The 25,618-nt window shown below is 36.7% G+C and overlaps 3 protein-coding genes across 5 annotated transcripts; 1 reads left to right on the top strand and 2 right to left on the bottom strand.

Moving 5' to 3' along the window:
- The first annotated feature begins 13 nt into the window (after positions 1–13).
- On the top strand, positions 14–10,661 carry LOC149651307 (retinoblastoma-like protein 1). Of its 3 annotated transcripts, XM_089848171.1 has the most exons (17): positions 14–159; positions 245–469; positions 2,663–2,799; positions 2,861–3,061; positions 3,532–3,722; positions 3,792–4,017; positions 4,191–4,386; positions 4,458–4,627; positions 4,695–4,920; positions 5,152–5,355; positions 5,430–5,634; positions 6,248–6,379; positions 6,488–6,852; positions 8,178–8,537; positions 8,619–8,675; positions 9,558–9,728; positions 9,796–10,661. In XM_089848171.1, the coding sequence occupies exons 2-17, from the start codon at positions 326–328 to the stop codon at positions 9,976–9,978; spliced, it is 3,168 nt and encodes a 1,055-aa protein (XP_089704297.1). In that variant the 5' UTR covers positions 14–159; positions 245–325; the 3' UTR covers positions 9,979–10,661. The 3 variants fall into 3 exon arrangements, with proteins under 3 accessions (XP_089704297.1, XP_089704298.1, XP_089704299.1); XM_089848172.1 differs by having other exon boundaries at positions 90–469; positions 3,535–3,722; XM_089848173.1 differs by having other exon boundaries at positions 91–469; positions 4,203–4,386.
- Positions 10,440–14,052, bottom strand: LOC149651306 (protein O-linked-mannose beta-1,4-N-acetylglucosaminyltransferase 2-like). Its single transcript, XM_089848179.1, has 2 exons — positions 13,967–14,052; positions 10,440–13,392 (listed from the first exon to the last, which is right to left on the bottom strand). The coding sequence occupies exons 1-2, from the start codon at positions 14,035–14,037 to the stop codon at positions 11,679–11,681; spliced, it is 1,785 nt and encodes a 594-aa protein (XP_089704305.1). The 5' UTR covers positions 14,038–14,052; the 3' UTR covers positions 10,440–11,678.
- A 1,364-nt stretch (positions 14,053–15,416) lies between these two features.
- Positions 15,417–24,922, bottom strand: LOC149651305 (annulin-like). Its single transcript, XM_089848177.1, has 12 exons — positions 24,487–24,922; positions 18,812–19,048; positions 18,613–18,746; positions 18,402–18,546; positions 18,222–18,340; positions 18,054–18,164; positions 17,813–17,987; positions 17,329–17,740; positions 16,891–17,264; positions 16,663–16,823; positions 16,462–16,601; positions 15,417–15,986 (listed from the first exon to the last, which is right to left on the bottom strand). Exons 1-12 carry the CDS (start codon positions 24,593–24,595, stop codon positions 15,803–15,805), a joined length of 2,301 nt encoding a protein of 766 aa, XP_089704303.1. The 5' UTR covers positions 24,596–24,922; the 3' UTR covers positions 15,417–15,802.
- Positions 24,923–25,618: the final 696 nt, after the last annotated feature.

The following is a 25,618-nucleotide window of genomic DNA, read 5'->3' as shown; positions in this document are numbered from 1 at the left end:
TTTGGGACTACCATCAGAACGAGAGTTCGGGGTCCATGGACTCTTAAAGAACATTACTCATTCCCGCGCGTCTTAGTGATCGAGTGGGCTATGCGCGGGTAAAGCGGCTCGATGTTTTTCCCGCCACAGACGATTTTTAGTCACAGCAAGAAGGAGAAGGTAAAAGCGCGCGGTGCAAAGGCTTAGTAGAAAACGGTCTATTTACCCTTTTATTATTTTCGTTAAAACTAAATTTCTTTATTAGAGTTAAAATTAGGATTAATATAAGTCGAAGGAACATCAAAGTTAGGAGTGTGACGACCATTTAGGTCGAATTTTGCGCGAAATGGCTCGGTCATCGGAAGACGTTGAAGAAGAATCCTACTTCAAGAGGTACCACGAAATCTGCGCCAGTTTGAACTTGGATAGGAAAGCCACGGATGAAGCCTGGCAAAGTTATCAAAGAATTAACGCTAATTATACGTTAGAGGTATGTCTAATTAACATATAGTTTAACTTAATCAGTACGCGATCTTTAAACGTAAGATACTGTTACTAATCCAGGGCCCCCAGAGGTCCTATAATGCCTATAACCCTAAAATTAACTTATATTGTCGCGTCTACTAAAATTAACTTATATTATCGTGTATACTAAAATTAACTTATATTGTCACGTCTACTAAAATTAACTTATATTGTCGCCCTAATATTGAATATCAACTGTTAACATATTTGGAGCTGTAAGCCTGTAAGGCTGTTCAGCCCTAGCTCGTCAACTGAATGGAACAAAAAAAGAAAAAAACCCCTATAAAATCCAATATTTTTAAAACTGATCTGTAAAATCCTATAATTTTGGCTAGAATCGCCAAAAATCCTATTAAATCCTAAAATTTTCACGAATTTTTAGCAACCCATCGGTTAAACCAGGACTCTGGTCTAAAAAATATCATAAAATGGGGATGGTTTCCTTAGTATTGTAGCTAACTTATTAAAAATAGCTCGGTATAGGGGGGGCGGGGAGCAAATAGGACTATAGTCCGCTACCACGAACTTTCTCGTGACGTCATACCCTCCTATCTCTTACCTCGGTTTTTGCGACCATATTGGAAGTCGTCAACTCAGGCCATACAATTTAGAGTAACAATATTGACGTCACGTACCCGTAGCTCCTCCCCTCTCAGTACCACTCTATAGTCCGCTACCACGAACTTTCTCGTGACGTCATATCCTCCTATCTCTTACCTCGGTTTTTGCCACCATATTGGAAGTCGTCAACTCAGGCCATACAATTTAAGGGCAAACCCATTCTTGCCACGTCTTAGGCTTACCTCGATTCCATCCCCCTAACGGGGGAATTTCATTGTCGCGCCTACAAACGCTCCCCTAAGTAGAGGTATAAAATGACGTCGGATGTTCTTTCCCTCCCTGACAAACGCCCTCTCCCTATATTGACGTCACGTACCCCTAGCTCGTCCCCTCTCAGTACCACTCTATAACATACTCAAAGGGCATCCCCGTATCTCTAGTAGAACCAGAGTTATGAGCCTCCAAAGTTTAGTCTAATGCTATTCCTATGGAGGGGGTTGTTTTTGAACATTTTGCTTAATTACTCGGCCTCTGTTTGCCGTAGCCGTATGTTTTTAGTATGGTTGGATGGGGGGAAAATAGGACAATAACATAATCAAAGGGCATCTCCGTATCTCTAGTAGAACCAGAGTTATGAGCCTTCAAAGTTTAGTCTAATGCTATTCCTATGGAGGGGGTTGTTTTTGAACATTTTGCTTAATTACTCGGCCCCTGTTTGTCGTAGCCGTACGTTTTCAGTATGGTTGGATGGGGGATAAATTGGACTATAACATACTCAAAGGACATCCCCGTATCTCTAGTAGAACCAGAGTTACGAGCCTCCAAAGTTTAGTCTAATGCTATTCCTATAGAGGGGGTTGTTTTTGAACATTTTGCTTAATTACTCGGCCCCTGTTTGTCGTAGCCGTACGTTTTCAGTATGGTTGGATGGGGGATAAATTGGACTATAACATACTCAAAGGACATCCCCGTATCTCTAGTAGAACCAGAGTTACGAGCCTCCAAAGTTTAGTCTAATGCTATTCCTATAGAGGGGGTTGTTTTTGAACATTTTGCTTAATTACTCGGCCCCTGTTTGTCGTAGCCGTACGTTTTCAGTATGGTTGGATGGGGGATAAATTGGACTATAACATACTCAAAGGACATCCCCGTATCTCTAGTAGAACCAGAGTTACGAGCCTCCCCTGTTTGTCGTAGCCCTACGTTTTTAGTATGGTTGGATGGGGGGCAAATAGGACAATAACATAATCAAAGGGCATCCCCGTATATCTAGTGGAACCAGAGTTATGAGCCTCGAAAGTTGGGTGTAATGCTATTCCTATGGAGGGGGTTGTTTGTTTATGTTTTGCTAAATTACTCGGCCCCTGTTTGCGGTACTGGTTCTTTAAAAAAATTAAAATTTATATTTTAGTGTCCTATATAATCCTATAATTCTGGAAAACCGTCCTATAAAATCCTATATTTTCATCAAAAGTTCCTATAAATATCTTCGAAATTCGGCTGGGGGCCCTGCTAATCCAATTGTGAAGTGGTTTAGCACAAAGTCAGTAGGCAGCGGTTAAGTTTGTAATGTTAATTTTGGTAATTAATTTCGTAGGGTGAGGTTTTACATTGGTTAGCCTGCTCTCTGTACGTTGCTTGTCGTAAAGCCTCCGTTCCTATGGTAGGGAGGGGCGCTTTTGTTGAAGGCAATTGCGTATCATTGACACGTTTATTACGATCATGCAAATTAAGGTATTAAAGTTCATTGGTTGTTAATGGAGAACAATTCGTAATTTCTCTTAAAATATTCCAGTTTATTACAATTTTTTATCAAAATGAAAAAGTGGGCTGATATGGAACATATCTCCCCTGAAATGAGACAAAAAGTTGAACGTTTAGAACGAAATTTTAACGTTTCCACTGTCATATTTAAGAAATTCGAGCCAATTTACTTAGATATTTTCAAAGACCCATCTTTAGACCCCCCTAGACCTATCAGAAGTCGTAAACAAAGGTAATGTTTTAAAGATAAGAAGTTATCGCGCTAATAGACAAATTCCGAAATTACAAAAAGAGAAACCAACACACCTGGGCGAGACCGCCATTGGCAGGGTTCATACAAACAGGGAAATAAATAATTGACAAAAAAGTTGGGGAACTTAGAATTTAGGGAAATTTTTGTGGTTTGAGTAAGTTTGCTCTGAAGGGGTTGCTTCAACTATAAAATAACACTCCCGTTGTATGGGAAAAACTCGGGGAAAGATATGGGAAAAAACCTGGAAAACTCAGGAAAGTCGGTTTCCAAAAGTTGCACGAACCCTGATAGGGGTATTCACCCTCTCGCTAAGAACCTCTTGCGGTAGTGCAAGTTGGAAAGCCTCCCAGATACCCAAAGGGCGGTCTCGCCCCGGTGTGTTGATTTCTCTGTGTGTAATAAACGAATTTGTCTATGTTGAGTCAGACTGTAACTGAATTTGTTTTTAGAAGACCTCCGTGTGCATCTTCGGAATTATTCTCTTTTTGTTGGACTTTATTCGTTCACGTTAAAGGCCATTTCTCGGCTATTAGCGATGATTTGGTTAACTCCTATCATTTGCTGTTATGTTGCGTTGATCTCATATTCGCAAACGCGGTAGCCGCTTGCAGGAAAGACATACTGAAGTTAGATTTTCCTGGTCAGTTTTGATTAGATATTCCGAACCTTTTCCGAGTTTCGCGTGAAATTAGATTTTATTCTAATTTAGGACTTCCAATTGGATTTCAATCGGACGATTTTACTCCATCGTCCAAACCAGTTTGCATCATAGAATGGCTTTGCGATAAACATCAAGGATTGGTTGTCGAAGCCAAAGGAATTAAAGAACATTGGTGGAATCCTAGAATAAAGAGGATGATTGAGAAAAAAATCCTTAAAGGACGATCTGATAACCTGTTGGGGCTCATTGAGGTCACCAATTTCGAGTTTAATAGGTATAAATAATTTTAATTTCAGTTTTAATCGACAAGACAAGAAGAAATTGGGGTTTTATGCCAATTTCGCATAAGTTGGTCTTAATTTAAAAAAAAGAACCACACTTTTTCTTTTCAAAACTTGTCAATGAAATGAAGTAGATCTATCCCTGGTATTTAAACTCAAATTTTAGTTCAATTCGTAGCAAGTCCATCAACAAGGAGTATGATTCCTTCGTCTTGAACAGTGGCGATTTTGACGAAAGAATCTTCCTTTATGAAACGGCCAGTGAAGAAATTGGAACTCCGGCCAAACACGGAGCTTACGGAAGTTCTAGCATACCATACCAATTGGAACTTAAAACTCACATCCAAAAACATCTGGCAGAAGTAAATAAATTTATTTCTGACCCGATTTTTTTTTTTTTTTATCGGCAGTTTTAACTATAGTTATCTTTTAGTCTCGCTCCTTGTTGCCTTCAACACCATTAACCGGACGAAAATATCTGAAAGATAAAGACTCGGCCACCTCAACACCCGTTTCTATGGCAACTCAAAGCGTCCTGCGTTTACAAACACTTTTAGCGTCGTGTAAACCTCATCCCAGCGAAACTCTTGTTGAATTCTTCAAGTAATTAAACGTATTAAATTAATATTGTAGAAATTCATTAAATTGAATTTAATGTTTATAATTAAAGCGAGTGTCTCAACAATCCGCAAGACTCTATTATGAGTAGAATGAATGATATGGGGGAGATATTTTGCACCGCTTACTCTTCCGAATCGTCGGATGACCAACCTACTGATAATCAAGTTGATTTCGCCAAGAAACGATTACAACTGGCTCAAAAACTCTACTTTAAAACGTTGGAAAATATTCTAATTGATGAGAAGAAGAAATTGCCGCCTAATTCAACGTTAGCTGTAAGTTTTTTTCCTGTTTTTATTTTTTTATTTTTTTTTAATTTTTTTTTTATTTTTTTATTTTATTTTTTTTATTTTTTTATATTTTTTTTTATTTTTTTTATTTTTATTTTATTTTTTTTTTAATTTTTTTTTTTATTTTTTTTATATTTTTTTTTATTTTTTTATTTTTATTTTTTTTTTATTTTTTTTTTACTTTTAAACTAGCGACTTATTAATTTTGTAATTCAGAATTTATTGGAGCACGATTTATTCCATCGCTCCTTGATTGCGTGCTGTCTGGAGATTGTTATTTTCTCTTATAATTCCCAACGTCTCTTTCCATGGATTTTGGAAATTTTCGATTTGCAAGCTTATTACTTCTACAGAGTAATTGAGGTTTTAATTCGAGGCGAAAGTGGTTTCTATAGAGACGTCGTTAAACATCTCAATCACGTAAAAGATTTATCTATTTTTAATTATTATTAAGTTTAATTTAAGTGATGATGATAATGATTGTTGGACGCTAGATCGAAGAGCAAATGTTAGAGAGTTTAGCGTGGAAAAACGAATCGGCTATATGGGATTCCATTAAAGCGTCTGATTTACCCATCCCAACTTGCGAAGAGGTTTCTTTACCAGCGCATTTAGAACCCGCTCAAGCCACAACAGCTGCCCAAGTTTTGCAATCTCCCTTGTCTCATCCTGAGTTCCGTAGAAGTTATCTCAAAAAACGTCAGTCTTAGTTCCTTTGTCTTAAAGGGAGGGTGAAGTAGAAAATCAAGTGATTTTTTTTTATCGATTCTTCTACTAATTATAAGACCAGTCTGCATAGTGAAACATTCAGGAAATACCAGCTCCGAATGATTTTAAAATTCAAATTAGGTTCAGATTTTAAGGATAATTTGAAATAAGCACCTCCGACCAATCGCGTAACGCCCTGCCTTTTTATTAACAAAATTCTCGTGGCACGTTCCATGTCTTACTCCACGATTATCACGTAGCGCGCCTAATTTTATCAAATCTCGTGATAAATTTCATTCGACACGGAGCATGCGTGCCACGAGAATTTTGTTAACAAAAAGGCAGGGCGTTACGCGATTGGTCGGAGGTCCTTGTTTAAAATTATCCTTAAAATCTGAACCTAATTTGAAATAATTTTAAAATCATTCGGAGCTGGTATTTCCTGAATGTTTCACTAAGTATGCAGACTGGTCTTATAATTAATTAGTAGAAGAATCGATAAAAAATCACTTGATTTTCCTCTTCACCCTCCCTTTAACTGAAAGCTCATTAATAATTAATTATCATTCATTTATCATCAATTTGTTGAAATTCCAAATTGCAGCTACGCCCGCGTTAACAGCCGCTTCCCCCGTTCGTAAATGCCTCTTTGGAGAGAAATCCACCAATATTAAACCGGCAACAACATCCGCATCCGGTGCACCCCAACAAAGAACTATTTCTATCGCTTTACAAGGTAACACCGTTAACTTTAACTAACCCTAACTTAGAATTACAAATCAACAGTTGAGTTGGAAAAAACAACGTTAAATTTAAATTAAAAATAATTTGTGTCCAAATTAAGTTCCAGGGGAAAGTGGCATCACGTACATTCCCATACAAGCCATCCCCGTTGTTGTTAACAATCCAACAAGTACACCGACACCCCCTTCGACGCCAGCCAGTCAGTTAACACCCAGAACTCCCGATAACAGTGATGCTAAGCCTAAACAGAGAAGAACTGGCTCTTTGGCACTTTTCTTTCGTAAACTTTACCATATGGCTGGCGTTAGAATGAAAGAATTGTTTGAGAGATTAAGTATTAGCGACGAAACGACGAGAAAACAAATATGGACGTGCTTTGAGCATGTCATCGTCAATTTTACCGAACTTATGAAAGACCGCCATATTGATCAAATTATCATGTGTTCAATTTACGTCATGTGCAAGGTAAGATTATAATGAAAGTTGGTAATAGGTTACAGATATGGAGAGAAAAGAGGTTTTGGCTTTAATATGAAACCAATTTGGTTAAAATTGGACCTTAATTAAATTAAGGAAGTTATCAACCAGTAGGTCTGCGACTTTGTTAAGCCTTACCAGTTCACCTTTGACCTTGTTAAGCCTAATATAGTTTAGCTTTCGTAAATTGATAAATATGTTAATCTTTGTCCGATTTTGATCTTTTTCGTCATGTTTTGATTAAACTTTTACCAAAATTACGGAAGTTAATAAGTTATCATTAACGAGTAGGAACTTGACTCTAAGCCTAACCCATCGACCTTTTGACCTTGTTAAGCCTAATATAGTTTAGCTTTTGGAAATTGATAAATATGTTAATCTTTGTCCAATTTTGATCTTTTTCGTCACGTTTTGGCTAAACTTTTACCAAAATTAAGGAAGTTAATAAGTTATCATTAACGAGTAGGAACTTGACTCTAAGCCTAACCCATCGACCTTTTGACCTTGATAAGCCTAATATAGTTTAGCTTTCGTAAATTGATAAATATGTTAATCTTAGTCCAATTTTGATCTTTTTCGTCACGTTTTGGTTAAACTTTTACCAAAATTAAGGAAGTTAATAAGTTATCATTAACGAGTAGGAACTTGACTCTAAGCCTAACCCATCGACCTTTTGACCTTGATAAGCCTAATATAGCTTAGCTTTCGTAAATTGATAAATATGTTAATCTTTGTCCGATTTTGATCTTTTTCGTCATGTTTTGGTTAAACTTTTACCAAAATTAAGGAAGTTAATAAGTTATCATTAATGAGTAGGAACTTGACTCTGACTCTAAGCCTAACCCATAGACCTTTTGACCTTGATAAGCCTAACGTAGTTTTAAATTAAAAGGTTAGTAAATTTGTTAATCTTTGGCCGATTTTGATATATTTAGTCATATTTTCCTCAAAATTTTACCAAAATAAGGCATTTTTAAAACATTTTCCAGAAATAAAACTCTTGCTAGCCTAACAATAGAGCTATCTCAGTAGCCTTAGTGTGACGTCACCTATGCTATTTGCCCATAGAACCGAAGTGGTACCAAACATGGCCGCCCACTGCCAAAATTTAAGCCCGTGACGTTTTACTTAGGCACTGACGTCACAACTGAGATAGCTCTATTAAGCCTTTGACTTTCTTAAGCCTAGTTTAGAAAATCTTTTGTAACTTTATTAATATAGGACCGATTTTGGTGGAATTTTTTTTATTTTGTAGCTCTCGGGTCATTTATATTTATCTACAACTAATTCTTTAGTTACTTTTTTTCGCAAAGGTTCGCAAAAAAGACACCAGCTTTCAAGAAATTATGCGTTGCTATCGCATGCAACCTCAGGCCGCCAGTCACGTTTACCGCAGCGTCTTGATTCAAGGCAAGGAAAGACGTAATTCGGGTAGCAGCGATCACAGCAAGAATGGTGGAAATGGTTCCCCCGTTTCGGGAGAGAAAGAAGGCGAGACTCCTGGTGGGGCCAAACTCCCTGAAAGTCTCAGTATTCGATCATCGAGTACTTTACCAATTCCTCATCCCAATAGTCAACCTCCGACCCCTACCAGGTTGACTGGAACTGGATCTCACTTTGGATTTGAACATGTCGAGGAAACGAGATCCGATATTGTCACCTTTTATAATAAAGTAAGTCCCCCCCCTTCCAATTAAAGTTAATTAAAACAATGTTTAAAATTATTAATTTTAATCATTGTTTTCATTTTAAAGGTTTTTGTTAAAGTTCTGGAAAATTTTGCCAAAAAATTCTCTCACCTTGCCGCCAGTGTAAGTTATAAAAAACGAAATTAATTAGATCAAATTTGATCTATTTTTATGCCGAAATGGGTCAAATTTGGTCTATTTTAATAACGAAACGGGTCAAATTTGGTCTATTTTACAACGAAACGGGTCAAATTTGGTCTATTTTACAACGAAACGGGTCAAATTTGGTCTATTTTACAACGAAACGGGTCAAATTTGGTCTATTTTACAACGAAACGGGTCAAATTTGGTCTATTTTACAACGAAATGGGTCAAATTTGGTCTATTTTAATAACGAAACGGGTCAAATTTGGTCTATTTTACAACGAAACGGGTCAAATTTGGTCTATTTTACAACGAAACGGGTCAAATTTGGTCTATTTTACAACGAAACGGGTCAAATTTGGTCTATTTTACAACGAAACGGCTCAAATTTGGTCTATTTTACAACGAAACGGCTCAAATTTGGTCTATTTTACAACGAAACGGGTCAAATTTGGTCTATTTTACAACGAAACGGGTCAAATTTGGTCTATTTTACAACGAAATGGGTCAAATTTGGTCTATTTTAATAACGAAACGGGTCAAATTTGGTCTATTTTATGCCGAAACGGGTCAAATTTGGTCTATTTTATGCCGAAACGGGTCAAATTTGGTCTATTTTATGCCGAAACGGGTCAAATTTGGTCTATTTTATAACGAAATGGGTCAAATTTGATCTATTTTATAACGAAATGGGTCAAATTTGATCTATTTTTATGCCGAAATGGGTCAAATTTGGTCTATTTTATAACGAAACGGGTCAAATTTGGTCTATTTTAATAACGAAACGGGTCAAATTTGGTCTATTTTATGACTAAATGGGTCAAATTTGATTTATTTATACTAAAACTACATTGAATACAGGGTGATTCTCCACCACTTTCTCCGCTACCGAGATTAAATTCAAACCCAATGTCTCCATTTCGCCGCGTCTCAACCAAACACAGCGTTTATATTTCTCCCCTTAAAAATCCAAATTTTCCTCCGTCCCCAAATCGTCCATTATGCTACAGTTTAGGACGAAGTCCCGCTAAAGTAAGACTAAGACCTTAATTTTATTACTTAATTTAAGTAATTAACCCCGAATAAATGAATAATTTAGGATTTACGCGCGATTAACAATATGGTTCGAATGGGTGAGAAGAAAGTGGGTAAAAGGATCCTAGCCGATCTTCAAGACGAAGCGGAGAATGAAAGTCCCGGTAAAAAGATTTGCCATGATTTAGCGCAGAGAAAAATACAGGATGTCATGTCGGAAAGGCAAGGAGGAAATATGCAGGAGTAGAAATCAATCAATCTATATTTACACAAAGAAAATAATCAACAAGTTTGTTTGTTTGTTTTAATTTTTGTCAAAACGTCTATTTTTTCTTTTTATTCCGTAACAAATCTTTTCCAACTTTAAACTTTTATTAAGAGAACAGTAATTAATTGGGCCTAATTTAAATCAGGTTCGTTAAATTACAAAACAAATATCTTTTCTTTGATTGAAAGATAACAAATAATGAAGGTTAAAATTCGTGTTTATATATTTACTAAAAATATAAACCTGTAAATAATGATGATGTAAAAAAATCAAACAAAACGAAAAACGAAAAAAAAAAAAACAAATTCATTGGTTTTGTTGATTTTTTTAAAAAAATTGATTTTTAATTAGAGTTTTTTTTTTTTGGAAACAACTTTGATTAAACATGTTTAATGATGAAAAAGCCTTTCAAATAGAAAGAAAAAACACAACCAGTGCCTAGATTATTATCTTAATTATTTTAATTTCATTTTACATTAATAATTCCGCCCCCTCCTCCCTTAACGCCATTTTTTTCTACCATTTGAGGTTTTATATATGGACATTATTCAATTTAAAAAGTATCATTCATTACAAAATAAATAATGAATATCCATTTATGTGTATTTAGAATAAATTTTCTAATGTATATAATTAATAATTAAAAGGTTTTTTTCCCCCAAGTATTATTATTATTATTTTTTAAATATTAATTCTAAGCCTAATGTAGGCCTAAGCCTATTTTTGTTCGTTTTATTCTTGTGCTGTCCATGAACGCGTGATTGAGTGGGCTATGATTGTGCTTTTTTTTTTTACTACACGTTCACGTTTGGCCTAGGGGAGGGGATCAGTCTGGGAAATAGCACACTTCCTCTGGTCCAAAACCAGTTTATTAATTACTTGGACTAGTTTTTCAATTCTAAAAGTAGGGGTTACTGGTCCTCGAGACCAGTTAATTAAATTCAAATCTATAGGAGAACAAAGTCAGGGACCACTCTGTAGACCAGTTTATTATTTCGGGGGGTCACTGGTCCTAGGGACTAGTTCAAAAATTATGCTTATTTCCCAGCCTGGAGGGGGTCCTAAAAATATTTTGTGAATCATCATTTCCGTCTCCGGTCCTTTACAAGTCGGTTTCCGGTTTTTCTGTCTGCACCATGGTCTGCTTGAACTCTCACTCTCTAGTTTGAAAAAGTTTGAAGTCGCGGTGTGTTTGTTCTGTTTGCACTTTGCGAAACGTTTACAGGTTTGTGGATTATTTCGGAATATATACATCAATTCTATGTTAGTCAGTTATCCATTTGAGCCTTTAATTTCGTGTTACAACATAATCGTGGCATTTTATACGTTAAATAACATTTTGCGAACTTTTTCTCACTGGTGCAAGTATCGTTAAGCCTTTGTTCACTGCCTCAGTGCTTTGTTTAAAATTACAAATGGCCGACGCGGGAAATCAACGTGGCTTCCCATTGTACTTTTATTCAACAAGTAAGTTAATTTTTAGCGTTAAAGTGTGTGAAAAATTGTCATAAATGGGGGATAATAATGAATCTTAAACGGATTGAGCTTAATATTTCCCCTTTTAGCGCTAATTATCACAGATAATAGCCTTATATAGAGTTGTTTAATCGCGTATTATTTCCATAATACATTGGGCATTTTTAGGTGTTTTTGAGCTTCCAAAGAACCACATTGGCTAGTTAGGCTTTAGTTTTACAAGAAACGGCTTCGGTAAAGGGTCCCTGTATTTTATCGCGAAGACACCGAATCCAAAGCAAGTACTCTTGATTTGGTTCCAACTCGAACTCGTAGTTAGTTACCTTCAAGATATAAGCCTTAACCTCTTCCTGTTGCTTCCTTTGAATCCAAATTTCGTACTCTACGTCAGTTTGGTTTAAATAATCCAAGTTCCACGGCGGTGTCCATCGGACCTCGACCTTCCCTGACCCAGTCGCGTTACAAATACAATTCCCAACCTTTCCCGGATGAATTACGCCATTAATTTCCCTATCCTTGTCCTTTAATTCCTCGGCTTTGTTAGCGATTTTATTTCGTTCCTCTACAATTTCGGCTACGATCGTTCCCATGACCTTTAGGTCAACGTTAGTGTCCTGATAGGCTCTGTACAACCATTCCGGATCAGAACAGCAAAGATGTCTACCCACTTGTTTGCTGTTTTTAATTCTTTCTTGAACGTCATGGGGTAAATGAGCTATCCCACCTAATTCGGGGGGATTGTTAGGATGAGGGGTGGTTTTCTTCTCGTTTTTATTTTCCCAAGCTTTGTAAGTTAGCTTCATTCCGGGTAAGGACGCCAGTGTCTTGTAGGGTGTGTAGTAATGAGGGTTTATTCCGTAGGGGTATAATTCCAAAACTCCGGCGTAATTAGGGAGAAATATTGCCAGCGCGAGTAAGGACCCGTGCATGCCAACGATAAGCCCCGATTGATGAACGTGGTTAATTATTTCCCTTAAACTATATTTCTCCTGATTGGCCACGATGCATCGTTTTTTATTAGCCTTGGTGACGACAAGGGCCACGTAAGCCTGATTAGTAATTAACCGATTGTGTTTTCTGGTTAACAAAACCGAGATTCGTTTAGAAGGCAAGACAGTGTCGTTAGGAGCTATGTTCATTTTCTCTAGCATGAAATCGCGAAATTTCTTTATTTCCAATGCCGTGTTAGTGTGATTCTTTTTTAACGGACCCTGAGGGATTCTGAAACCATATTGGTACCAAGTCGTAGCCTTGTTAACTCCAACGCGTACCTCTTTAAAGCAATACAACCCAGTTTGGTTAAAATCTCGGATGTGAAGTTGCTTGTCCCCTAAGAGATAGTCGTATAAGATAGTGTACTGTCCTTGTCTAGGCTTTTTATCCAAGTAAAGAATGTTAAGATCGGGTATGCCCAAAAATCTTAGAGTGGCGAATAAGGGTAAAAGGTCATCGTGTAAAGCGTGCATTAAATTTTCCGGGTGAAATCTGTTGAATAACATGACCCTTTTCTGGACAAAGTGCACGTTATTCAATTCGTTTAATGGCGTAGATGGCATTTCGGTGTATTGAAAGTACTGTAAATTGTGATCGACAACCGATGATAGTTCCGCCAATGCCGGATCGAATCGATCTTTGGGTATTCCAACGATTGTAGAATTTTCATCTCTCAGGAAAACCCATTCTTCGGTTTCGGGTCGGTAACATAGATTCTCGAAACGACAGTACCTGGTCGTGTGTTTGTTTCCGCTACACCATACGTCCGTTTTCAGCCGCTGGTTAGCGTCGATAATCCCGCCTGAATCGTCCCTCTTGTTGTAAACGCCAAAATAGTGGTACAGCAAATACGACGTGATTAAAACGTGAAAAGCGTTTAAAATAGGTTTAACGTGAGGTTTATCCAACATCGCTTGCAATTTTCTGCAACGAAAATTCGTCCAATTTTGGCGGATTATTAAAGAAAAATCTTAAGCCTAACTGTCAAATTTAATCGGGTCAGAAAACCACGTGCGTTTTGTAGCAGACGATGATTGTTTTTAAACACGCGCGCGCTCGCCCGTTAGCTCTCTCCCCGCCCCTTTTTCCCTCTCAATTATGCCAAGGTAAGCTTAGCGCTGTTGGCGTCGTGGCTTACCAAATATTTAATTTGCATAAAATCGATAAGTACTTCATAGTTTCTATAGTTACGGAACGGAGTATGGAAAACAAGCCGAAAGTTTTGAAGGATTTTTAATTAAATAGGTGTCAATAAATTTGAATAATTTATGAATCATGACCCAATCGTCTTTATCCTAGGCTACGCTAAAATTCCGTTAGATCAATAGTTGCAGTTGCAGTCTTATAAGGGACAAAATTTCTATTGAATTCGCTACCTTTTGGCCCCAATTTTAGATTGCAGTTAAAAGAAATTTATAAGGAAGTCGTGTACTCTTTTATTATTTTAAAATATAGTCTGCTAAGTTAAATTAAACAACAAATAAATAGAGCGTCTTACCCGCTTAAACTAACTTTGTGATGAACTTTCTTAAGGGTTTTTTCTTGCGGTAATAGTTTATGGTATTCCATATCTATTTTAACATCAATGTTGCCAGGCTCAATATTTAATTAACTTCAATGGCCCAAAAAAGTTTAACTTTGAAATTAAGACAATCATGGATCACGACTTGATTCGCCTCTATCCGTAACTAAACTAAAGGCTACGACTGCTTAGCTAAATCAAAAAAGACTCGACTTCTGCATAATAATAACTAGAAGCAGAAGTGAATTAACCTGCATGCTACCGAAATTATTAAATGAAATAGAGAAATTCCACCCCCTCTCCACCGTTTCTTAACTTGAACCGCGCTTCAGGGTTGTCGAGTGCCTAAGCGAATTAATTAACCGTCATATTTATGTTTCGAATTATTTAATCCGACTTATAGAGCTATCTCATTTGCGACGTCATTGTCAAGGTAAAACGTCACGGGCTTAGCTTTGACAGTGGGCGGCCATGTTTGGTACCGCTTTGGTTCAATGGGCAAATAGCATGAGTGACGTCCCACTAAGGCTTCCGAGTTAGGTCTATTCCCTATTAGGCTTATCTCGGGATTCGTAGAGCCGAGTAACGGGAAAAAATCGTGTCGTCTGCTCCACAGGCCAAAAATATGTAGTGTAGCAGACGACAGATTAATTTCTACCCGTTACTCCCCTCCACGAGTCCAGATATAAGCCTAACTTCCAGCAATAGGGGATAAGGTGAACTGGTTTCATTTAATAACTTCGAGGGTAATTATCTTCTGTTGGGAGTATAGATTTGCGAACTGTAGCTTGCGGTATGGATTTTTCTTGAACCACTTTACTTTGGTATTAGGCGCGTTAGTTTTGTATTATACTCGTAGCTTTCCTTAATGGTGTAAAGTGACCTGTGCAACGATGTATATTGTGCAACAAGGCTCCAAATGAAGTTTTTATATTTTTTCCGGCGTTGCCCGTCGCAACCTTTACCTAGGAACAATGCTTTTCCATTTAATCTCTCTCTATATATATATTGACCTGTTGCTTTCTCGCTGACCCAATTTTTGTTCGCGACTTCATTTCTCTATCTGTCAAATAATATTATCGGATTTTATTTATAATTCAGGGCTCCCAAAGTACCTATAATACCCATAAATACCTATAATTCTGAGATGGTCCTATAAAAACCTATAATTCGTAAATTTATCCTATAATACCTATATTTTGGATATGTTGGTTTTAAAACACTGAGAAACTTCAAAAACAATCCAAAAACTTTTTAAAAATTTTAGCGAGATTACGTTTGACCAGACACAAAAATCGCGGAGGAGATTCGCGGGTAAGCCCACCTTTCAGGGGCAAGGGGCCTCCAAATTGAGAACTTATTTTGACAAAAAACTAACTATACTAATTAGTATATTTACTTTCTTTATTATCACAATACTAACGTACAATATTTTTATAACAAGAAAATATAGAATTTGTTTGATTTTAAGTTAACAGATATTAATGTAAAATACTAAAGAAAGGTTTTAAAAGATTTTAGGTTCATGAAGTTTTCTTACTTCATTTGTTGTAAAAAGTATAGAAAATATATTCAGGGCTTAAAGTTTAACAATTCATAGTGACAATCAATATTCATGAAGGAAATAGTAAAATTATATTTTTTAAATACCTACAGTCTAGATAAAACATTAGTTAAAATTCATTTTCATGATTGTCCACTGATTTACAGCCAATATAGTCAAAGCTAGGTATGGATATAAAACAATAATACCGGCCTATCTTTCCTTACTTCCAACATTGGCAGTATTCTATGTATTCTTATGATCCATAATTACTCGGTCGGTTTCTCCGTCTCGGGAGAAGGCTGAGCGTTGATTGGACGAACGAAAATAGTTTTATCACCGTCTACGTCATTAAGTTCACGCGAACTAAATTTAGCGGCGATTGACTTTTCCCCTCCTCTTCTTGGGGTCAGTTTGGCTTCGGCCACGGCGTTTCCATTAGCTGGTACGTCCCTGAAAATTCCATAAAATTTTACGTTTACATTCATCTTCAATCAGGGTTCGGACGAAATTTTTTTATTTTTCCATCTTATCCCTGACCAAATTATCTCATCAAATCCCTGAGCATTTTAAGGTGTTTACCAGAGTCAACTTCATCAGACATCTGGGCCCATAATTAGCATTCCTCGAAGCATGGTTTGATACACTAAACGAAATCCTTGACCTATCCCTGACTTTTAGAGCTTATCCCTGACCAAATTTTGAAAAAATATCCCTGACCATTTTAAGGTGTTCACCAGAGTCCACTTCATGGTCACACCTGTGACCATATTTAGCATTGCTCAAAGCATGGTTTGATATGCTAAACTAAATTCCTGACTTTTTAGGAAGAAACTTTAAATCCCTGACTTTTCCCCCATTTTCAAAATCCCTTACTTATCCAGGTTCCGTACGAACCCTGTAAATTTGCTCAATTACGACGACTTACTCTTTGAGTTTGATGATGACGGGGTCACCCAAGCCTGGACCTTCTATTGTGAAAACACCCCTTCTTAACGCTTTAGGCAATGGGTTTCTGAAGTGAACTTTGACCGCGAACTCTTTGCCTTCCTCTAAATCTTCTTCGGGCTGTAATTAAGCCTTAATTGGTATCTATCTAACTAATTAATATAAGTTTCGTGGGATATACCTCTATGATGATATCGGGCATTCTAACCCTAAAATCGTCTTGGGCGAAATAATCCATCCCAGTTTCCCCGACTGAAGCCATGGCGGCAATGTTAAAACCAGCTTGGTCAACTAGGACCCTTTCGTATTCAGCGTACGATAACCTGAGGACGATACTTTCCTCTGAAATGAATTAAAAGTTTTAATTATTTTAAACGCCCTCGAGGAGAGAGTTCAAGTTTGTTCATACCTTTTCCAGCTGGTACTTCAATTTGAAATTTTTCTTTCTTTACAAGTTTCTTAAGTTCACCGGTGTACAACATGGTGTCCACTCTTAGCACGGCTTCAACCGCGTACGCCTTACCATCCCGATTTTTGTTAATTACTTTGAGATGGACCGTGAAAGGCGACCCTATGACGATGTCGTCCAGTAATTGTAGGTCAAATTCAACGTCTTCTAGTTCCTCGTTGAGATAATATCGCGAGAAGGCGTTGTGGCATTGGCGCAAGGCCCTTAACATTACCTCCCTTTCGGCATTGGTGCCTTCGGCGTATTTGTAGTCAAGGGTGACGTCTTGGCGTTTGGTATTGCCGATACCCTTTGTGCTTATTAACTGGCCGATTCTGTGATAACGAGACAAAATTCATTAACCCTGGATCCTTCTTACATCTCTGCACAAGTACTTACTTGTCCGATTGTTTCTGAATGAGTTTCAACGGCTTATTCTTGCCCCTGTATCTCCAGTAGACTTTATCCGCGTTGACTTCGGCAAAAAGGAATTGAGTATCGTAGGGTTTCAGTACTTCCCCTCGTTTTATGGCTGCTACACTGGCTGGCCCGCAACGGTACTGTCCGTCTGAGGATTCTTGGGGTGTGGCGTCGATAGCTTGCCAACCTCCGTATCCGCCAGGTTCCAGATCGGGTCGTTCCATCCAAACCTCGTTCCAAACGTGGAAGTTCCAAACTGAGTCCACGTTAAGTCTTTCCACCGGGTCACCTTCTTTGTCGTAGAACAGGTCGATGGTTAAGCTGTTATGAGTGTCGTGGGCCGAGGAAAAGTTGGTAATTGATCGGGCTGGGATTCCCAGAGCTCGACATACTGCGTGAAAGAATTTTGGAATTGCGTGAATTATGTTTAATTAAGATCATTAGACTTAAACCTTTGACTTACCAGTGGTACAAACACCGGAGAAAACCCAACACTGTCCAAATTTAACGGATTTCTTCTTTTTGTAAAATTGTTGTAAAATACTTTGACTCCCCGACCATTGCGTCGGAGGCGTACCAGTCTTGTAATCCCCCGTCCAATTACCGACAATTAAACCGTTGTCATCCGAGGAGTTAATCTGTTTTAATTAAGTGCATTATAAAGTACTTTCCAAGTGCATAAGTACAATCCTCATTGTACTTACCACCGCGGACAAATGACGGACAACCTTTATCGGGTCAGCCCTATCAGCGACGGGGAGTTTACCCACGTTGCTAAGCAGATATAAAGAACACTCCAAAACGCTCTCTTCAAACTATTGAAGAGTCTCGTTAGCTTGTGATCAATTTTACAAACGGAAAAGATTAATTACTTGTCCAAATAACCAGACACTGGGTCGAAGACTATTATGACTTCCTCTCCAGATGAGGCCATTGTCATTCATGATATATTCGCGCCTATCATCTGGGTCCGGGAGATACACCAGGTCATCTGTGCCAAATAATAATTAAACTTAGTTCCGTGGGTTTTTAAGTACTTGAGATGTAATTACCTTGGCACCACGGATTATAAAGGATAAAGAACGAATCTGGACACGTGAAATTGATAATAGTAGGGTTGGCAATATCGTGTTTACGCGGTTTAGTATCGATGACCAGGGTCCATTCCGAAACGATGGCATTCGCTAATGGTGTCACCTACAAGTAGATAACGCTGTAAGGAGCTGCATAGACTTAAGTACCCCTATTAACAGCCAAACATACTTCAATGACAATAGCTCTATCTTCCACGCTATCAATCTTGGACCTCCAAGAATCCGGTGGTAATGTACCGTCTTCCGGTCGCATTACCGGTGACATAATCATGGTACCACTGGAATACGATGGATTCTTTTCGTCTAATAAATTGTACCCTCGTTAACCAACAACGCACGCCGTTAGTAATTAATTTAAGTGACATTACCTTTAACGCTAAAGACCAGAACAAGCGCGTCTTTATCCTGATCGTAATCTCGATTAGTTTTAATTCTAATTTTAAACGGATATCCTCTGCGTATGACCAATTTCGGAGTCGGTGAAGTCACGGCTTGGTACGCGTCCGTGTAGTGTTTACCGGCGTTTTCCGGTATCATGAAATCCACGGAATGAACCTTGAGGACCTTTTCGGTTTCGATTTCGACCACGTTACCATCTTCGACACCTAAATAGTACGGTTTATCGATGTAAGAACCATTTGTTAATCTGAATCGAGATAGGTATCGGTAGCGCCCGTTTCGAAAAACACGAAATGACATCATGTTTAGTTGAGTCTGATATTGGTTATAGTTATATTTCTATATTTAGGACTCGGGTTCGTATGGTTTAGTTCTTCCTCTAGTACTTGTCTTAAAGAGAAAAGTAATGGTCCATCAAAAATCATCGTACGGAGATTCTAAATTGAACAGATGTAATGCGTTTTGAACTTTGAATCTTTTTTTTGGGAGGTATTGCCAAAATCAACTCTCGGTTCGCGTAATTGTTTGCTTTAATCATCAGCTAGCTTTAAAAACGTTTATTTGTTTTAAGAAACGGTGGAATTTAACTGCGAGGGGCTATTCACTCCTATTATTTTCAACGTATTAGAATCGTGATTGGATTTACTTAATGAAGTCGCCTCGCCTTATGGTGATGAATTACTAAGATGGTAAAACTTAGACTGCGTAATTATTTATTAAGTGTGGTTAGCCCCTCTGTTAATTTTACAAATCATGGCCCGGTCAAAGTACAGACTGCTTGGAGGGTATATACCAATAATTTAGGGTTGCTGGCTCTCTTGAGTTATTTTAGGAAAGTATTTTTGGGGAGTGGGCGGGGTTTTGTAAACTATCCCCACCAAATATGGTTGCTCGGATTGATTTAAACCAGTTAATTATTAAAATTAGGTACCTAATAATATTGATTAGTTGTACCTAATTAATAATTAAGTGCAACTAATTAATATTATTAACGCGAAATACCCCTTATGATGTATGAACTATCAAATTATGTAATGAAATAATCAGTTCATACTCTCTTTGATTAAATTAAAATTGGAATTATATCACTTGAAATTAGATTCCGCGAAATTTCCCGCAATTTGAAGCGAGAGATTAGTTAACACCAGGAATAAATATAGTTAATAGGAATAATTGTGCGCACATTAATTTCTATGCGGGGTTTGTGGGCCGGGTTTGAGAACTTGCTGTTCGTCAAGCCTCATAATTCTGACATATTTCTAACTGTCTAATTTCATTGGTTGGTAGCAACGCGAGTGCCTAGGTGCCACGCACAGCGAGATAGATTATTCGTCATATATAATTATCAGTCTAGTTCTTAAGTTCCAACAGGGGATAGATTTAATTTTAGAAGTAGGAATGGAGAACAGAGTAATCTGGGCTCGCGTCAAAGTCCCCGACCCCCTTCCACGGGACGAAGTGGAATGAAAGAAGAGGCGGGTCATAGCGTCAGAGGTAAAAAGTAATTACGTATTTTTCGCCGTCCCCGTCAGCAACGTCATCAAAACGTAGTTTTAATGAGCCAATAAGATAATTTAAACTTTTCGTTGCGTGTTGGAGGGAGGGGGGCTCTATATTGGGCAATGAGTCGGACCGAAGTAAATACTAACCGTTCTCCATTCCTACTTCTAAAATTAAATCTATTCCTGGTTCCAATAAAATCCCCCTAGATACGTTGAGTGAAAATGGGCTGGCTGGCTACAAAATTATTCCTATTAATTGTATGCATTCCTAATAAATCATTTCTTGAGTTGTAATTTTTCTTTTTAAAAATTTTGATGATATCGCTGACGTCAAAAGGGAAATCAGGTCAACACAAACCAGAGAATCCAAAATTGAAGCTGTTGCTTCTAATATACCGGACCGGTTACGTCATTTCCTAAGATTTTTCTTGAACTATAAGGACCACGAAATCTTTTGCAATAAATTTCTTACGTTAACTTCTTTCGTGCGAAAATATATTTGACATCGGCACGTTAAGTTCCTTTCTTTATTGGGGTCAAACCGGGGTAGTTCTGATAGACCACGTAAAAATTCGAGTGCTAAGAGGCCCACCACGAGTAGAGAACAAGTATTTGAAAATTGGTGGTTAGATGTACTTTAAAAACAAACTTCATTTATATATTTGAAAATAGTAATTATGGTCTCGTCAATTATTGATAATTATTTATTTATTGTAATCACGTCATTTCTAAAACCTCTAATTAATATTTTGACACCTAACCTTGAGCGTAAATCAATAATTTGTTTATATACAGGGTGTTCCTTCTATAAAGGGAGGGTAATCATAGGATCGAATTCGGTACGAGGGGCTTGGTCATTTTCCAAAATTTTGTACACCTGATTACTGATTTCTGAATTTTTATGTGAATTCCGTTGATTACTGAATGAATTCCTTGATTTCCGTGATTACGATTGTTTTGGGTGATTTCCATAATCTTTACACTGATTTCCCGTTATTGCCGCGGATTACTTGCGATTTCTGTTTGAATTCCGGTGATTTGTTATTTTGGTGAATGCCGTGATTACCACTGGATTCTTCGTGAATTTCGATGAATGCAGTGATTATTTCTATTTCAACTGATTACGACGATTTTTATTTTGGATTTTCGAATTCTTCGATTGATTATGCGTGATTATTTCACGAAATGTGTGATTACCGAAGTGATTACAAAAGATTACTACTAAATCATGTGATTATTTCTGATTTTCTCAAGATTTCACGTGATTTCCAGTGATTATCTTAGATTTCCGATTACCTTGGTTACCCACAAAATTTATTGTGATTACTGATGATTTTCTAAGAATTCTAGAAATCAAGTAATAGATTTCTGTTATTTTGTACACCTGATTATTCAAGTGACTAACCCCTCGTCGAAGTACTATGGAAATTCATAAATTTTGAGTCGAAAATGTTCTATACTCCTATGACACAAGTTATTAACATAGTTCGGTTTTTATTTAGCAGCCGCTACAAATGTTTTTGAATATTCTAGTTAAACAATTATAAATTATGTTAAATAATTGAAAAGTGAGGCCTTGAATAGGGCGTGGGTGTTACGCAAAGACAAAATGACTTTTAACTTAAACGCCCACAATGTCATAATAAATCTCAACCAAACCTGGCACCTCCAGAAGTGGGTATTGAAACCCCGAATTTAATTATATACTTAGAGTGAACGCCAAGTTGTATTTCAAAGACATATTTCAATTTAAGTGTGTAGTAATAATAATCTTGAACTTATGATTACCGTTAACGCTTTTTGAAAATCCCCGTTTCCAGTACCATTATTGTTTTGATTTAATTATATATATATAGTGCTTTTACCTGCATTGTAGTCGTAGGTAAATCGTAACACCCTGTAATAGGCTAGTTTGAAAAATATATGAACAGCATGTTTTTACAATATTTCTATTTTTTTCTTTAATACGAGAAGTACTTTGAAAAATAAATTTTGAAACTTCTACTAAAGTCTACGATAAGATGTTTTTGTAAACGAGTTTTAATAGCTAAAAAATGGCGCAAAATATGCCTGTAATTTATACACTATATAACGTTAAAACCTTATTCAGACCAGCTAGACCATTAATTAAAAAGAAATTATCACTTATTTTGATCTTAATTGTTATTTTTCTTAATGAACTTTCTCCTGGAAATTTTCTTGCGAATTTCTCTCGTCGTGAAATTTCGCTTAAGAATTGAAGTTGTTTTTAATATAATAGCCCTAACTAAAATATTAAATTCACGTTTAATCGTGAATAGCTAAATTTTTATTTATTAAAAATTTACCAAATATAACAAGACAGGTGGAATATTATAAAAAAGAAATCCTGATTTCCCATTTCTTGAAAGTGTTACTGCCCCTTTGACTACCAGTTTCTCGCATGTGTTACTTACCCATTTGATTACCTTCTCGCACGTGTTACTTCCCCATTTGATTACCTTCTAGCGCGTGTTACTTCCCCTTTTGATTACCTTCTAGCATGTGTTACTTCCCCATTTGATTACCTTCTCGCAAGTGTTACTACCCCTTTGATTACCTTCTCGCAAGTGTTACTTCCCCTTTGATTACCTTCTCGCAAGTGTTACTTCCCCTTTGATTACCTTCTCGCACGTGTTACTACCCCTTTGATTACCTTCTCGCACGTGTTACTACCCCTTTGATTACATTCTAGCACGTGTTACTACCCCTTTGATTACATTCTAGCACGTGTTACTACCCCTTTGATTACATTCTAGCACGTGTTACTACCCCTTTGATTACATTCTAGGACGTGTTACTACCCTTTTGATTACATTCTAGGACGTGTTCCTACCCCTTTGATTACCTCCTCGCACGTGTTACTGTCCCTTTTGAAAACCAATCGATTTAAATTAAATTTAAATTGAATTAAAATCATATCGTCAATAGAATGTAGTCGTACGATAAGGATATCTATTGGCAGTTATTAATATGAATTTAAATCGACTATCCCATGAATAATCACTCCGGCCCTAAAAGGCCAATCTTTATTAGATTTAGGGCCTCAAGGAGAGTTCAGTTGAATGATATAAATTCCTTACATTTGACAAGGGGGTGAGGGGACGCTTTATTGCAATTAAGAAAAGTACAGAGCTTCAATTGCGGTTTTTTTATTACGAAAGGAATTTGGTAGCAATGTGTTACAATTTAGGCTAATATCTTGGGTCCTAAATTAGGCTTAGGAATTAATAAATCTTGTAGAGGTTGAAATGTAGAAACTTGAAATGAATTTGATATATTACTAGACACGTATCATTTGCTATACATATACGTTTTGTGCCAACTATTTGAATCCATAAAATATACAGCGATATATAAATAAGTATACAGGGTGTTGTGTTGCGATAAGTCTGACATTAATTGAATGGCTGAGTGTTCTTTGGGTCAAACTAAGTCGAAAATGTCACCCACCAACATGGAGTGTGCAACATTTAATAGCCCATAGTCAAAGTTAACTAAATGATGTTAGAGCCCATGTTCTGGTGACACTTTGCACTCAGTTTGACCAGGGATCGATTTAATTTTACATGGATCAATTGTTTGACCGTAATTTAATTTCTGGGCGACTTATCGGAAACACCCTGTATACAGCAATATATGAATTGATTAGTATTTCGGATTACGGAATCTCTCCGCCCATAACAAGAATCTTTAACTACCTACATGGAGTTTGGCCTTCAAGGTAATGTACTAAGTAATCCTACGCTCTTATAATATTTCCGTGTTTTTAAAAGCATATATTCAAAGTTTGGGGGTGTTTTTGAACATTTTTTTAGTTTCTTATTATAAATGGGACAAGATGATTTAGAAATATTATGTAATTTTCATTTGGGACACATTATTTTGTTACGGGGATTTTTACTTATCAGGGAGTTCATGGAAAACTCAAGGAATTTGCGCCAATTATTTTTATTTATTTATTTTATTTTTTACCAAATTAACTTAGGGTTGATTGATTTGTTTCAAGGTATTAACTACGCTTATTGAGAACTTTATAAATTTCATGGAAAACTCGTGGAAATATTTTTTAACCCTTGAAAAATTAATTATTTTAATTAACAACTTCAAAAATAAAAGATTACCTGGTTTTTCATCGAAATTCGGTGTTAGCGGAATTGAAGCCGGTGATGAGTCGGTTATGGCCCGATTTGGTCGAAAAACCGCGCGAAAAGATGACAAACAATTACCCATTATAATATTTAAATTGTCATTAAGTTTAATAGTTAAATCGCCACACAATTAAATTGAAACCCGTTCAACTTAGACAACAATCCATTACTTTTAAGAGGGAGTCCCGTTTGGCTCGACAATGTCTGAAAACGCGTTCTAGAAGAACTTTCACTTAGAAACGCGTCGGTGATAATTTCTGGGTAAATTTTGGCAAACTCCGAAAGAGTTCGCTTGTTTTTAAACTAGGTTGTGTTACTTAAACCACTGAAGGAACCAAAAGCGAGCTTAAACTATACTTGTGAAAGTTTTTGTAGGGCTCTGAAGTTAGGATATCTTATCGTCTGGCGGCTAGACGCTGCTACTCCATCTCGATTTGAAATTTAGTTTCAGTTTTAAAGGCATTAAAAAATACCCCGTTTATTCTAGGGTTTTTATGTGTGTGGGGTAATATCATGACCGGATCTTAGATCTCTCTCAAGTCTCAATTGCGTGTTCAACGTTTTGTTTTAGTTAGTTTGTAAATTCAATCGTATACGCTATACGAGAGGATATGATGTCATTTATGAAGTAATATTAAATTCATTCTAAAATTAAGTTTCAACGCGAGATGCGTGTGATCTGATTTCACGTCATTTATAGGTTTAATTTCATTTTTTTCTCGTGATAATTGTTAGATTATATCACGAGAATTTTTCTACTTCAATATGATTTCACTAGATTTTTTTCTACTTCAATGTTATTTCACTAGATTTTTTTCTACTTCAATGTTATTTCACGAGATTTTTTCTACTTCAATGTCATTTCACGAGATTGTTTTCTACTTCAATATTATTTCACGAGATTTATTTCTACTTCAATGTTATTTCACTAGATTTTTTTCTACTTCAATGTTATTTCACGAGATTTTTTTCTACTTTAATATATTAAAATAAACCTGGTAGAAAAAATATAACAAAAAACCCTTTTTGCAATGTATATTTTTTATATTCAAACATTTAAGATTGTATTATGGAATGGTTGTAGGCGTTAACACATTACATTCCA

This window comes from Phalangium opilio, unplaced genomic scaffold (genome assembly GCF_054372755.1).
Source record: "Phalangium opilio isolate 3A_F unplaced genomic scaffold, DU_Popi_V2 ptg000082l_1, whole genome shotgun sequence".
NCBI classification, from domain to species: domain Eukaryota; kingdom Metazoa; phylum Arthropoda; class Arachnida; order Opiliones; family Phalangiidae; genus Phalangium; species Phalangium opilio.
This window is presented reverse-complemented; position numbering and strand designations above follow the sequence as displayed.